The 13,482-nt window shown below is 38.9% G+C and overlaps 1 protein-coding gene across 1 annotated transcript; it reads left to right on the forward strand.

Moving 5' to 3' along the window:
- The first annotated feature begins 8,597 nt into the window (after positions 1-8,597).
- pla2g12b (phospholipase A2, group XIIB) lies at positions 8,598-13,208 on the forward strand. The gene is made up of 2 exons (XM_073835210.1): positions 8,598-9,081; positions 13,051-13,208. The coding sequence occupies exons 1-2, from the start codon at positions 8,727-8,729 to the stop codon at positions 13,191-13,193; spliced, it is 498 nt and encodes a 165-aa protein (XP_073691311.1). The 5' UTR covers positions 8,598-8,726; the 3' UTR covers positions 13,194-13,208.
- Positions 13,209-13,482: the final 274 nt, after the last annotated feature.

Below are 13,482 nucleotides of genomic sequence, written 5' to 3' on the forward strand. Positions count from 1 at the left end.
AGTCACAGTATTTGAGCAAGAACTACACCATAAACAATCCTCTACAAGAGAAAACACAGAATAACTAATTAAACTCAATTAAGAAAAAAAAAAAAAAATAAGGGGTAACATAATCAATAACTTACGTTTGAGCAGCAAACAAAGGTCTCTCAAACAGGATTTGGATGTAGGCCATGTAGGCCATAGGCCAAGGCAGCTTCAAACAGAACCTAACATCAGTTAAACTAATCAAAGTTAATCTCCATATAAACTCAAAGTAATAGGTATAATGAATAAGCCTGAAACTTACGTTTGAGCAGCAAACAAAAGGTTTCTCAAACAAGAGCAGGGGCTAAAGCAACATGAGGCAGCTTCAAACAGAACCTATCACTTACTCTACTACTTCCTGTTTTATCTAGTCCAGAGTGAGCTACACGTTTCCCTCAAGTGGCAAGTATGAACACGTCAAACAAAAGACTCTGACAAAACCTTTGACAGACTGTGACTGTTACAATACGGCCGGCAGAATGCACTACCACCTCAATAAATGAGGTCAAAATCATAATTAAGGTAGGGAATTAATGACCACAGAAAGTCTGGAGGCCAGTTTTATGCCTCATCCAAAGGATGCTCCTTTTTACAGGGGCCGATTTAAGGCTTCATCAAAAAGTCGCTATTTTTCGCAGTCAGTGGCCGTTTTCATCATATTTGGACTTTTGGATCCATAAAGCACATGTCAGGGAACGAGCACCCCCTGCTGGCCTGACTAAAACTACCTCCAGCAGCAAACTTGTTTTCCACAAAGGGTCTCCCATCTCTGTACTGATCAGGCTTGGGCCTACTTAGCTTCAACGAGAAACCAGACTCCAGCTACTGCACACAACATTTGATCTTGGTCTTTGCACCTTAATAAAGTCGCTCTAATAGAGGGGTAGCACATTCTGACAGGCTCAATATAGCCAGAAGAATGCGCTACCTCTTCAATAAATGATGTCAAATTCATAATTAAGGTGGGGAATTCATGACCACAGGTCAGGAGACCAGTTTAATGCCACATCCTATGGATGCTCTTTTTTACAGGGGCCGGTTTAAAGCTTTATCAAAAAGTCACTATTTTCCGCAGTCCGGAGTTCTTTGGACTTTTGGACCAATACAGTACATGTCAGGGAATGAGCACCCCCTGCTGGCTGGACTAAAATTACCTCAAGCAGCAACTAGTTTTCCACAAAGGGTCTCCCATCCATGTACTGACCAGGCTCAGGCTAGTGACCCACCAGACTCATGTTAACGCATGCAACATTTGATCTTGGTAGCTAAGCCCTAATAAAGCCGCTCTAATAGAGGGGGGTAGCACATCCTGACAGGCTCAATATAGCCGGCAGAATGCGCTACCACCTCAATAAATGCTGTCAAATTCATAATTAAGGTGGGGAATTCATGACCACAGAACTTCAGGCTGCCAGTTTAATGCCTCATCCTAACAACACTCCTTTTTACAGGGTCCGGTTTAAAGCTTTATCAAAAAGCTGCTATTTTTCACAGTCCGGAGTTGTTTTTTCATACTTGGACTTTTGGACCCATACAGTAAATGTCAAGGAATGAGCACCTCCTGCTGGCTGGACTATAACTTCCTCAAGCAGCAAACTAGTTTTTCACAAAGGGTCTCCCATCCATGTACTGACCAGGCTGAGACCTGCTTAGCCTCACTAATGCACCAGAATCTGGCTAATGCATGCAACAGTTGAATTTGGCTTCTTTGGTTTAACAAAGCAGCACTAATAGAGGAGTAGCACATCCTGACAGGCTCAATAAGGCCAGCAGAATGCGCGAACACCTCCATAGTGAGGTCAAATTCATAATTAAGGGTGGGAATTCATGACCACCGAAGGTCAGGAGGCCAGTTTACTGCCTCATCGGAAGGACGCTCCTTTTTACAGGGGCCGGATTAAGGTTTCATCAAACATTTGCTACTTTTCACGTTCTGGATTCTCTCTTGTTATACTAGGACATTTGAACCCATAAGCACGTCAGGGAGTGAGCACCCCCTGCTGGCCGGACTAAAACTACCTCCAGCAGCCAACTAGTTTTTCACAAAGGTAGCGCACTGCTTAGCTTCAGTGACCCACCAGAATCTGACTAATGCATACAAAATTTGAACTTGGTTTCTTTGCCTTAATAAAGCTGCTCTAACAGAGGGGTAGCGCATCCTGACAGGCTCAATAAGGCCAGCAGAATGCGCTACCACCTCCATAGTGAGGTCAAATTCATAATTAAGGAGCGGAATTTGTTTTTGTTATACTTGGACTTTTCGACCCATACAGTACATGTCAAGGAATGAGCACCTCCTACGGCTGGACTAAAACTTCCTCAAGCAGCAAACTGGTTTTCCACAAAGGGTCTCCCATCCATGTACTGACCAGGCTGAGACCTGCTTAGCCTCACTAAGGCACCAGAATCTGGCTAATGCATGCAACAGTGGAATTTGGCTTCTTTGCCTTAACAAAGCTGCACTAATAGAGGAGTAGCACATCCTGACAGGCTCAATAAGGCCAGCAGAATGTGCTAACACCTCCATAGTGAGGTCAAATTCATAATTAAGGGTGGGAATTCATGACCACCGAAGGTCAGGAGGCCAGTTTACTGCCTCATCGGAAGGACGCTCCTTTTTACAGGGGCCGGATTAAGGTTTCATCAAACATTTGCTACTTTTCACGTTCTGGATTCTCTCTTGTTATACTAGGACATTTGAACCCATAAGCACGTCAGGGAGTGAGCACCCCCTGCTGGCCGGACTAAAACTACCTCCAGCAGCCAACTAGTTTTTCACAAAGGTAGCGCACTGCTTAGCTTCAGTGACCCACCAGAATCTGACTAATGCATACAAAATTTGAACTTGGTTTCTTTGCCTTAATAAAGCTGCTCTAACAGAGGGGTAGCGCATCCTGACAGGCTCAATAAGGCCAGCAGAATGCGCTACCACCTCCATAGTGAGGTCAAATTCATAATTAAGGAGCGGAATTTGTTTTTGTTATACTTAGACTTTTCGACCCATACAGTACATGTCAAGGAATGAGCACCTCCTACGGCTGGACTAAAACTTCCTCAAGCAGCAAACTGGTTTTCCACAAAGGGTCTCCCATCCATGTACTGACCAGGCTGAGACCTGCTTAGCCTCACTAAGGCACCAGAATCTGGCTAATGCATGCAACAGTTGCATTTGGCTTCTTTGCCTTAACAAAGCTGCACTAATAGAGGAGTAGCACATCCTGACAGGCTCAATAAGGCCAGCAGAATGTGCTAACACCTCCATAGTGAGGTCAAATTCATAATTAAGGGGAGCGAAATTTATGACCACAGAAGGTCAGGAGGCCAGTTCATTGCCTCATCCGAAGCACACCTCTTTTTTACAGGGGCCGGATTAAGGTTTCATCAAGCATTTGCTACTTTTCACGGTCCGGAGTCTCTCATGTTATACTAGGACTTTTGAACCCATAAGCACATGTCAGGGAATGAGCACCCCCTGCTGGCCAGACTAAAACCTCCAGCAGCAAACTAGTTTTTCACAAAGGTAGTGCATCCTGTCAGGCTCAATACGGCCGGCAGAATGCGCTACCACCTCAATAAATGAGGTCAAATTCAGTATACTATTTTTTTCACAAAGGTAGGGCATCCTGACAGGCTCAATACGGCCGGCAAATTGCGCTACCACCTCCATAGTGAGGTCAAATACATAATTAAGGGTGGGAATTAATTACCACAGAAGGTCAGGAGGCCAGTTTATTGCCTCATCCGAAGGACGATCCTTTTTACAGGGGCCGGATTAAGGTTTTTTTATCAAACATTTGCTACTTTTCACGATCCGGATTTTCTCTTGTTATAATAGGACTTTTGAACCCATAAGCACATGTCAGGGAATGAGCACCCCCTGCTGGCCGGATTAAAACTACCTACAGCAGCAAACTAGTTTCTCACGAAGGTAGTGCATCCTGCCAGGCTCAATATAGCTGGCAGAATGCACTACCACCTCAATAAATGAGGTCAAAATCAGTAAACTAGTTTTTTCACAAAGATAGCGCATCCTGACAGGCTCAATACGACCGACAGAATGCGCTACCACTTCAATAAATGAGGTCAAATTCATAATTAAGGTAGGGAATTAATGACCACAGAAAGTCAGGAGGCCAATTTAGTGCATCATCCAAAGGACGCTTCTTTTTACAGGGGACGGATTAAGGCTTCATCAAAAAGTCGCTATTTTTCACAATCAGAGGCCGTTTTCATTATATTTGGACTTTTGGATCCATAAAGTACATGTCAGGGAACGAGCACCTCTTGCTGGTCAAATTAACACTACCTCCAGCAGCTAACTAGTTTTTCACAAAGGGTCTCTCATCCGTGTACTGACCAGGCTTGGGCCTGCTTAGCTTCAACAAGAAACCAGACTTAGCCTAATGCATGCAACATATTATCTTGGTTGCTAAGCCTTAATAAAGCCGCTGTAATAGAGGGGGGTAGTGCATCCTGACAGGCTCAATATGGCCGGCAGAATGAGCTACCACCTCAATAAATGATGTCAAAATCATAATTAAGGTGGGGAATTCATGACCACAGGTCAGGCAGCCAGTTTATGCCTCATCCTATGGACGCTCCTTTTTACAGGGGCAGGTTTAAAGCTTTATCAAAAAGTTGCTATTTTTTGCAATCCAGAGTTGTTTTTGTTATACTTGGACTTTTGGACCAATACAGTACATGTCAGGGAATGAGCACCCCCTGCTGGCCGGACTAAAACTACCTCAAGCAGCAAAATAGTTTTCCACAAAGGGTCTCCCATCAATGTACCAACCAGGCTCAGGCCTGCTTCGCTTCAGTGACCCACCAGCATCTGGATAATGCATACAACAGCTGAACTTGATTTCTGAGTCTTAATAAAGCTGCTCTAACAGAGGGGTAGCGCATCCTGACAGGCTCAATAAGGCCAGCAGAATGCGCTACCACCTCCATAGTGAGGTCAAATTCATAATTAAGGAGCGGACAGAAGGTCAGGAGAAGGTCAGGAGTTAATTGCCTCATCCGAAGGACGCCTCTTTTTTACAGGGGCCGGATTAAGGTTTCATCAAACATTTGCTACTTTTCACGGTCCGGAGTCTCTCTTGTTAGACAAGAGAGGCTAGGACTTTTGCTAGGACTTTTGAACCCATAAGCACATGTCAGGGAATGAGCACCCCCTGCTGGCCAGACTAAAACTACCTCCAGCAGCAAACTAGTTTTTCACAAAGGTAGCGCATCTTGCCAGGCTGAATACGGCTGGCAGAATGCGCTACCACCTCAATAAATGAGGTCAAATTCAGTATACTAGTTTTTTCTCAAAGGTAGGGCATCCTGACAGGCTCAATACGGCCGGCAAATTGCACTACCACCTCAATAAATTAGGTAAAAATCATAATTAAAGTAGGGAATTAATGACCACAGAAAGTCTGGAGGCTAGTTTAATGCCTCATCCAAAGGATGCTCCTTTTTACAGGGGACAGTTTAAGGCTTTATCAAAAAGTCATTATTTTCCGCAGTCCAGAGTTCTTTGGACTTTTGGACCAATACAGTAAATGTCAGGGAATGAGCACCCCCTGCTGGCTGGACTAAAACTACCTCAAGCAGCAAAGAAGATTTCCACAAAGGGTCTCCCATCCATGTAATGACTGGGCTCAGGCCTGCTTAGCTTTAGTGAGGAACCAGAGTCTGGCTAATGCATGCAACAGTTAACCTTGATTTCTTTGCCTTAAAGTAGTTTGTGTTTTTGAAGTATTTAATTTCTGAGAGAAAACAAACAAGCTGCTGTGCTGAGCTGCCGTTGGCAATAGTGGAATTGTGACATGTCAATAGAGGTTTACCTCAACGGCGCCTTCTACTGCGCTGACAGTTACTTTGCAATAGATGATAAAGATGTGCAGCTGGAGTTTGAGATCACCGACACCATCTACAACCTTTTTGCCTGCAGAGCATCTCAAGAGATAGATTTGAAGCTACAAGTTGTAACGGACGATCACCTCTTAGTCTATTACTGCAGTCCGGGAGAAGTGCACTTTCAACTGGTGGTTAAAAAGAATGACATTAACAATGGCATCTCAGAGGAATCGTGTGTTCCTGATCCAATTGCTCCTGAGCCAGAACCTGAAATGGATCTGGTTGATAACGAGCAATCGTGTTTCCCTGATCCCAACATTTCTGTGCCAGAACTAGCAGGACCTTCAGTGGAAATGACCAATGATCAGAGTGGCCTAGATGCTGAGGAGCCAAACAGGTCAAGACAATGCTTTTTAATGCAAGTTAAGTTATTTACACTGTTAAAGAGTTGGATTCTCATGCTAAACATAGACAAAGTTTTAAAAAGAAGTTTTGGACGTATAACAGAGTATTTCTGTGTCAAATACACACTTCCGGGTTTCTTACAAGTTTCGGAAAGTTTTTTCGATCATGGCTCTTCATGACGTCCTGAAGGGTGGAACTCTTTGTACTGTATGGGCATTTTTCCCAGAAGAGCGTGCCTGTCTGAGACTTCAGGTGAAAAACATTAATTATTAATGTAGTTAGTTATAATTGTATTTTTCAAAAATTTTAATTAGACCAAGGCTAAGAATCATTCTGCTTGAAATATGATACAGCTGCTCCCCTTTGAAGCTTATTTATTGATTGATTAATTGATTTATTTAGAATTATTAAATGAAAATGTTTAAAAGAATGGATATATATTCATTTTCTCGTGTTTTATATTTTGGGGTGCAATATGAATTGTATCCATTGATGACACATGATTAGAGACACATGATTAAAAAATGACCTTACAGAGTTCATATTGAAATATTATTGTACAGACAGGGACACTACAGATAACTAGCATGACATGAGGACATCCCCATCTGGTATGGCAAGCCGTTTTGACATTTATTCATTATCAGGATATGAATTCTTGATATCAACAATTCAGTTTTAATTAGTTAAAATGCTCATTCTTTATATCAGGAATTTGCTTTTTACTAGTAACAATGGCTATTTTTGATATCAGTAATTACATTTCCACTAGTAAAAATGCCTAGTTCTGCCACGAAACTGTAGATGGTGCAGGCTGATGGGTTGTTAACGTAACTGATGATATCACAAGGTTATACAACTTGGCACAAGCTGATTGGTTCATGTTGCGTACGCAACTAATGATCTTCCAGCTTGCAGCTATTTAAATGGCTTGTAGCATTCACTTGGGCATTTCGCAGCATGCTTTCAGAGTTATGTTTTATGTTATTTGTGCAGCAGCAGTATGTCTTAAATACTCACAGCACAAAGTATTGCCATATGCTTTGGCAGTAGCAAGTTCCTGTACTTGCTTGCAGCAGCAATAATCTACAACTTCAGCAATAACCAACAGAAGCAGCAATTCAGCAGCAGCAGCAGCAGCGTAGCAGTTCTATTCTGCCAAGACCAAATGCATTGTCATATCCATTAACATGCTAAACTTTTTAGAGAGTTGCCATGACAGAAATGTTAATTCTTCACATCAACAATTAAATTTTCACTAGTTAAAATGCTAATTCTTGATATTGGGAATTAAAATTGAATTAGTAAAAACTATAATTCTTGATATCTCTTTTAACTAGTGAAAATTAAATTGTTGATATCAAGAATTTTTACTAGTGGAAATGTAATTACTGATGTAAAAAATATACATTGTCGCTAATAAAAATCCTATTCCTGATATCAAGAATGACCATTTTAACTAGTTAAAACTGAATTGTTGATATCAAGAATTTATAATCTGAGAATGAATAAAAGTCAAAACGGCTTGCCATACATCTGTTGGTTATCAGCTAGAACATGTTCCTACACTGTGCACGTTTGAAATCAGTGACATTTCAGTCCATTTGATAAGAAACTGTGTGAACAACTGCACATCAGCAACAGACACACCTCTTTAACAACTATACAGTATTAGTGCTTACTGAAGATATAATAAAGTAAAATAAACAAATTAAGTTAAATTACTTAACTATTGACATTTAATGTTGGCTTTAAACTCTAGTCTCTGACTTAGTGTGCTATTGTATGTCATTTCTGCCTAAACTAACTGATATTTCTGTCTTTATGCTGCCCAATAAAATATCAAAATTAATTTTAATTCAGAAATTAGTAATTTAGGTCTCTGTACTGTATTGCACTTTTTTATTTATTAATGCTATTATTATATTAATACATAGGACAAAGTAAATAAGCGTCATGTCATTGACCCATAAATCTTATCAGAGATTTGCAATCCAGTATTACTTCATACATGCAGTCACTTTGGCTCATACAAATTTCATTTAACCAAACAGTTGATATAAGGCCTTTCAGATTACCAACAGTCTGTCAATGGCAAAAAAATATGATAGCTCTATAAAATGATTGTGTTAGAGAAGAGACCTTCCAAGCTAAGTGTGAACTGTATAGTCAAAGAACAAAGTTGATTACAAAAGGGGAGTGTGATTGTGATTCACTGAGAGAGCAAGCAACTCAGCAAGAGATTGGACCTTACCTTTAACCTTAGCACCAATCAATGCCTTGCTGTCTGCTTGATCTAATCACAGGTCAAAGTTCTTTCCACGAGGCACTATCAACAGATCTGTTTGTGTGCTGCTCACTCTTTTCCCTTCTTAGCCCTTCAGCTTTATCGGTCTCCCCTTCTTCTTGGAACCTTCAGACCTCACAGGACCCGGGAACACATCATGTTTCCACGTGCATTGGTGCTGTTTCTATGTATCTCCGCAGGCTTGGCTGCCGCACTTTTCCAGGCCTCTGCTGATGCAGCTGCAGTGGATTCTCCAGCTGACGGGTCTGAAGCTCAGGCTGGTGAAACCCCAGATGTTCCTGGTAATGGGGAGTTCCAGGCAGACAACATCTTAATGGCAGATGCCCCTGTTGAGGGAAAACCTCAGAGCACCACGCAAGAATCTGATGATTATTCAGACTGGGGCTTAGGTTCTCTCAGAGGGGGTTTCCAGGCAGTGAATGGCTATTTTGACTCTGTGCTGGAGCTGATGGGGGGCCGGGATGGTGTATGCCAGTACCGCTGTAGATATGGTAAGTGAAATAGTATCGTCTTTGTATTTTATGCTTAGCTCAGTGTGCACTGGATCACCCATATCCGTCACACTATATGCTTTTGGTAAAGACTTTATCCTTTCTTTCTGCTGTAGAATGCGAAGGATGTGAGTCTATACATTAAAAGTTCAGAAGACTGTTGACTGTTTGTGACCAAGTCTGTCAATCTCCAAAACGAGACATATTGACTACTTTTATTATACTTTTATCTTTTTAAAAGATATAAAAATCTTTATATCTTGACAGATATAGTCAATATGAACTGTCTTGGTATGGAAATAAGGAGAGTGTGTACAAACTTGTGATTCCACTGAAAAACAACTACAGCAACAGCAACAGTTAAATGAGGTGAATTATGACAGAATATGTATTAATATACAGCTATTAGAAACATTTGTTGTGCTTTACAATATGCATAGAGTGTTTGCACTACTAATGAAACACTAAGCATATGTTTTATTTGATTTAAGTGATTTTATTTAATGATGCAGAATTAATCATTCACAGGTCAGGGTTCTTGATCAACTTTTTATCTGACACATGCCCTCACTGATCTGTCCTCACTCCTTATGTTGACAGACATGGTTGTGGCATTGGGCAAGTCAATCACACGACTCTACAGATAACAGTAATGAATCAGAACATTACATATGCCTATTCCTGAGAATTTAGGAAGCATTAAGGAAGCATGACTCCTTTATATTACTGTTTTAGTTCCAGAATGACAAATTTTGCATGCTTAGTTTTTTACTGTTAATTGAATAAAACTTAATGGAAAATTGCTAATGTTCCTAATGTTGCCTAAGGAGGGCAGTGAGTGTAGTTTATTCAATCAGTATTCATACACAGTAAAGTTCTTAATAGGCCTATGTATATTTTTTAGCAAAATAAGTGCATAATAAACTTATTGTGGGTTCAAAAGTCCTATACTGAACATTTGGTAGTTGGGCCCTGACTAAATGCCAAAGCTAATATGATAAAGTAGTTGTAGTATCTAACTTTATAATGCAACCATATTTTAAACTTATTTCCATGGACGGTGTCACCTTCCCTTGAAATGATGAAGACCATGCTCTGAATACCAAACATGGAAATGTTTGATACTGTTGCACCATGCAGGCAATAGGAAGAAAACCTCACTTGCTCCTAATTCCTCTTGGATAAATTATACCAGGCATATCAGTGGCTCAACTTACCCCAGTGAGGGGTAAGTTGAGCCACATGGAGTTAAGCTGTTCTACTATGTATTTATCCATACCATTTTTCATAAACAAGACATGTTAAGTCCAAAACAAAGAACAAAATGAAAAATGTTTGGCCTACAACGAATGAAATATTACAACGAATGAATTACAGTCAAATAATACTTTTCTAAACGTAAGAAGAGGTGAGCCACTGGTTCAACTTAGCCCAGGACTTTCAGCTCAAATAACTTCCTAAAGCACAAACATGTGTATTCTTTCAGATTTGTCTGTAATTGTTCAGACACAAAACCATATGAACAGTAAAAAACTGTTGAACTTAAATGTAGTTACCAATTATTCTATGAGCCTCTCTTCATCACAGGGTGAGTAAAATGGTTAATGCTTCAAATATATGTGGTCATATCACCAAATTTGTTTAAGGTTGTTTTGAAACAAGGGGTGGCTTATATTCCCCAGAGGCTCAAATGACCCTGGTCTCCCCTGTTTCACACTTATTGATATTGGAGTTACCTAGGGCTCTGTTTTAGGACCTCTGCTGTTTTAATTTCATATGTTACATTTTGGTAATTTTATGAGGGATTTTGTTAAGTTTAATAGTTTAATGGCTATATGCAAGTAATATTCAACTGTACCCTTCTGTTCAATCTGAAGATCACAATTCCATAATAGATACTTCTCAATAGATGTCCCAAAATATAATAATACTGAATAAGACTGAATTAATTGTAATTCAGAGTACTTATGTACATATATACATTGGGTATAACTTATTTAGATTCTGCTTTTTGCATTGTCCCTTATTTACAGTTTTTTTCAATCGCTAACAAGCGCTTACCCATACTTCAGATACTTTTTCTAAACTCTTAACACAGACTCGCACCTACAAAACACAATTGGCCAAATGGATAATTTTCTTCTCAAAAATACATTTTGTTAAATATATACTAACTCTTCATTTCAAAACAGAACACATCTTTCTCTGCACACACTAACTTTACCAAAACACTGGAAATCTGACTCAAAATGAAATTATTCTGTCAAAGAATAACACTTGTTTTCACTTCACAAGGTACATGCAGTCAGTCAAAGTACACCAGGTTTCAAAATACTGGCTATTGTTGACATTACAAAAACTGCATAGACTTTTTATGTTTCAGTTTTACAGGTATTTGCATGCAAAACATGCAATCCACCATTTTGACACTAAATTTCTTAGTTTGGAACTGTCTGTCCACATGTCCAGTAATGTTCACATTCAAAAGCATTCCAGTAAAAAGCAAATAAGTTTGTTTTTCTGTTTATTACAGGAGCTACAGTAGAAACATGGTATGATAGAACAGAAAAAGTTTAACTGTAAATTGAGAATGAATGGTAAATTCCAATTCACTTCCTGGAATGGAATTGGATTTGGAATTGGAATGCCAGGAAACAGAATTGAAATCAAATTCCAAAAAATTCCACTTGAGTTGCTAGTTTATAATACATTAAATATTGTAAATCACATAAACAACAAACATATAAAAGAAATACAAAGTACTGTATATTTAGTTGGTTAAGCATGATCATTTCACATGCCAAATGAATTTATGATAATTCGATGCAATAAAAAGTGAATGAAATACATGAATGAACATGACTCAGACATATATTATGTGGTAATCATATATTGAATGTATAGTGCATAGAGAAACTTATAAATTGTCATTCATTTTATTTACTTGCATTTGATCAACTCTATTTCATACATTACTTGGTATTTGTAAAGCATCATAAATAAAGTTAAAATGTATGTCTCTAAATGCAATCACACATAGATGCTCAGAAACAGCAATAAATGGAATTCATTGGAATTTCTCTGAATTTAATTCCACTTCCTATAATTCCTATTCAATTCCAACTCTGTTTCCCTGTAATTGTTGTTGAATTCCAATTCCAATTCCTTTTCCTTCTTTGAATTGGAATTGTTGAGTTCATTCCTGAATTGACCCCAACCCTGTTTCCAAAACATCACTCCTCAAAGTCCTCATTTTACTGTATAAGTGTAAATGTAATAGAAAAAAATAACCACTGCCTCTGAGTCTAAGCCAGACATAAACATAAATCAGCTGTGTGTCAATTATTTAATTGTTTGTTTATTATCAGCTGAGATATATTTTTGATATTGATATTGTTTTTGAACTGATATCATTGCAGAAGCAGAGGTTTTTATACTGTATCTAAGGTTTGGAATATTGTTTTTGCTATTGTGGGATGTTGTGTGTTAACATTCGGAAATACTACAAAAACAATCCATAATTTTGTTGGGAGGTATAGCTTGTCTGTTAAGAAAATGTAAGCATTGTGGAAATGTGTTCACTGATTGCATATTGGGTGAAAACGACATGAAATGTGGAAATGGTATGGCCACAAAAGACCGATGCTGTGCTAATTGTGTTTAGAGTTTTGAAAATGTGACAACTGTTTGGACAAACGCTTGTTAGCGACTGAAAAAAACTGTAAATTATTTTAGATTACCAATGTTGCATACTATATTGTGAAGCTAAATTAGTCATGTCATGCATTAAAGTATTCATGAACAACAACGTTTTTGGTGCATTATATTATGCACTTTTTTCAGATTTGTGTGTGTAAATCTCTTAAAGTTACTAGTATGTAAATTGTATTCTAATAAACTTCAAATGACAACATTATGTTAATCACTTAAAAATATGACATATTAAATTGTACCATCTCTTATTTTCAGGTAAAGCTCCCCAGCCTCGTCCTGGCTATCAAATGCCAGAGCCTGATGGTTGTAGCACCTCACTGCTTGGTTTCCAGGTACCGACAAGTGTATGTGTCTCTTTATTTCTACTAACATTAACCAGTGGCAAGGCTGCCACTTAGTTCTGTCCCCATGCATGATCTGTGTGAATCTAGCCAATGAATATAATAAACTAGACACTATTTTAATTTCTTACACATTATCTTGTCACACTTTAGTTTGGGGACCAATTCTCACTATTAAATACTGTAACTATTTACTATGACTTTTGCTTTAAAAATTCCTAACTTGCTGCTTATTGATAGTTAGTAAGGTAGTTGTTAAGTTTAGGTATGGGGTATGATTAAGGTATCTAGAATATGGTCATGCTAAAAAAGGCATTAATATTTGCTTTGTACGTACTAATAAACA

The sequence above is a fragment of the Garra rufa genome, chromosome 2, assembly GCF_049309525.1.
Source record: "Garra rufa chromosome 2, GarRuf1.0, whole genome shotgun sequence".
Lineage (NCBI taxonomy): Eukaryota > Metazoa > Chordata > Actinopteri > Cypriniformes > Cyprinidae > Garra > Garra rufa.

What these genes read in the sequence shown, in the direction of transcription:
- pla2g12b (XM_073835210.1), top strand. Translation starts at nt 8,727, where the DNA reads ATGTTTCCACGTGCATTGGTGCTGTTTCTATGTATCTCCGCAGGCTTG. An exon ending in CCAGTACCGCTGTAGATATG is followed by an intron (nt 9,082 to 13,050) that starts GTAAGTGAAATA and finishes TCTTATTTTCAG; the next exon opens with GTAAAGCTCCCCAGCCTCGT.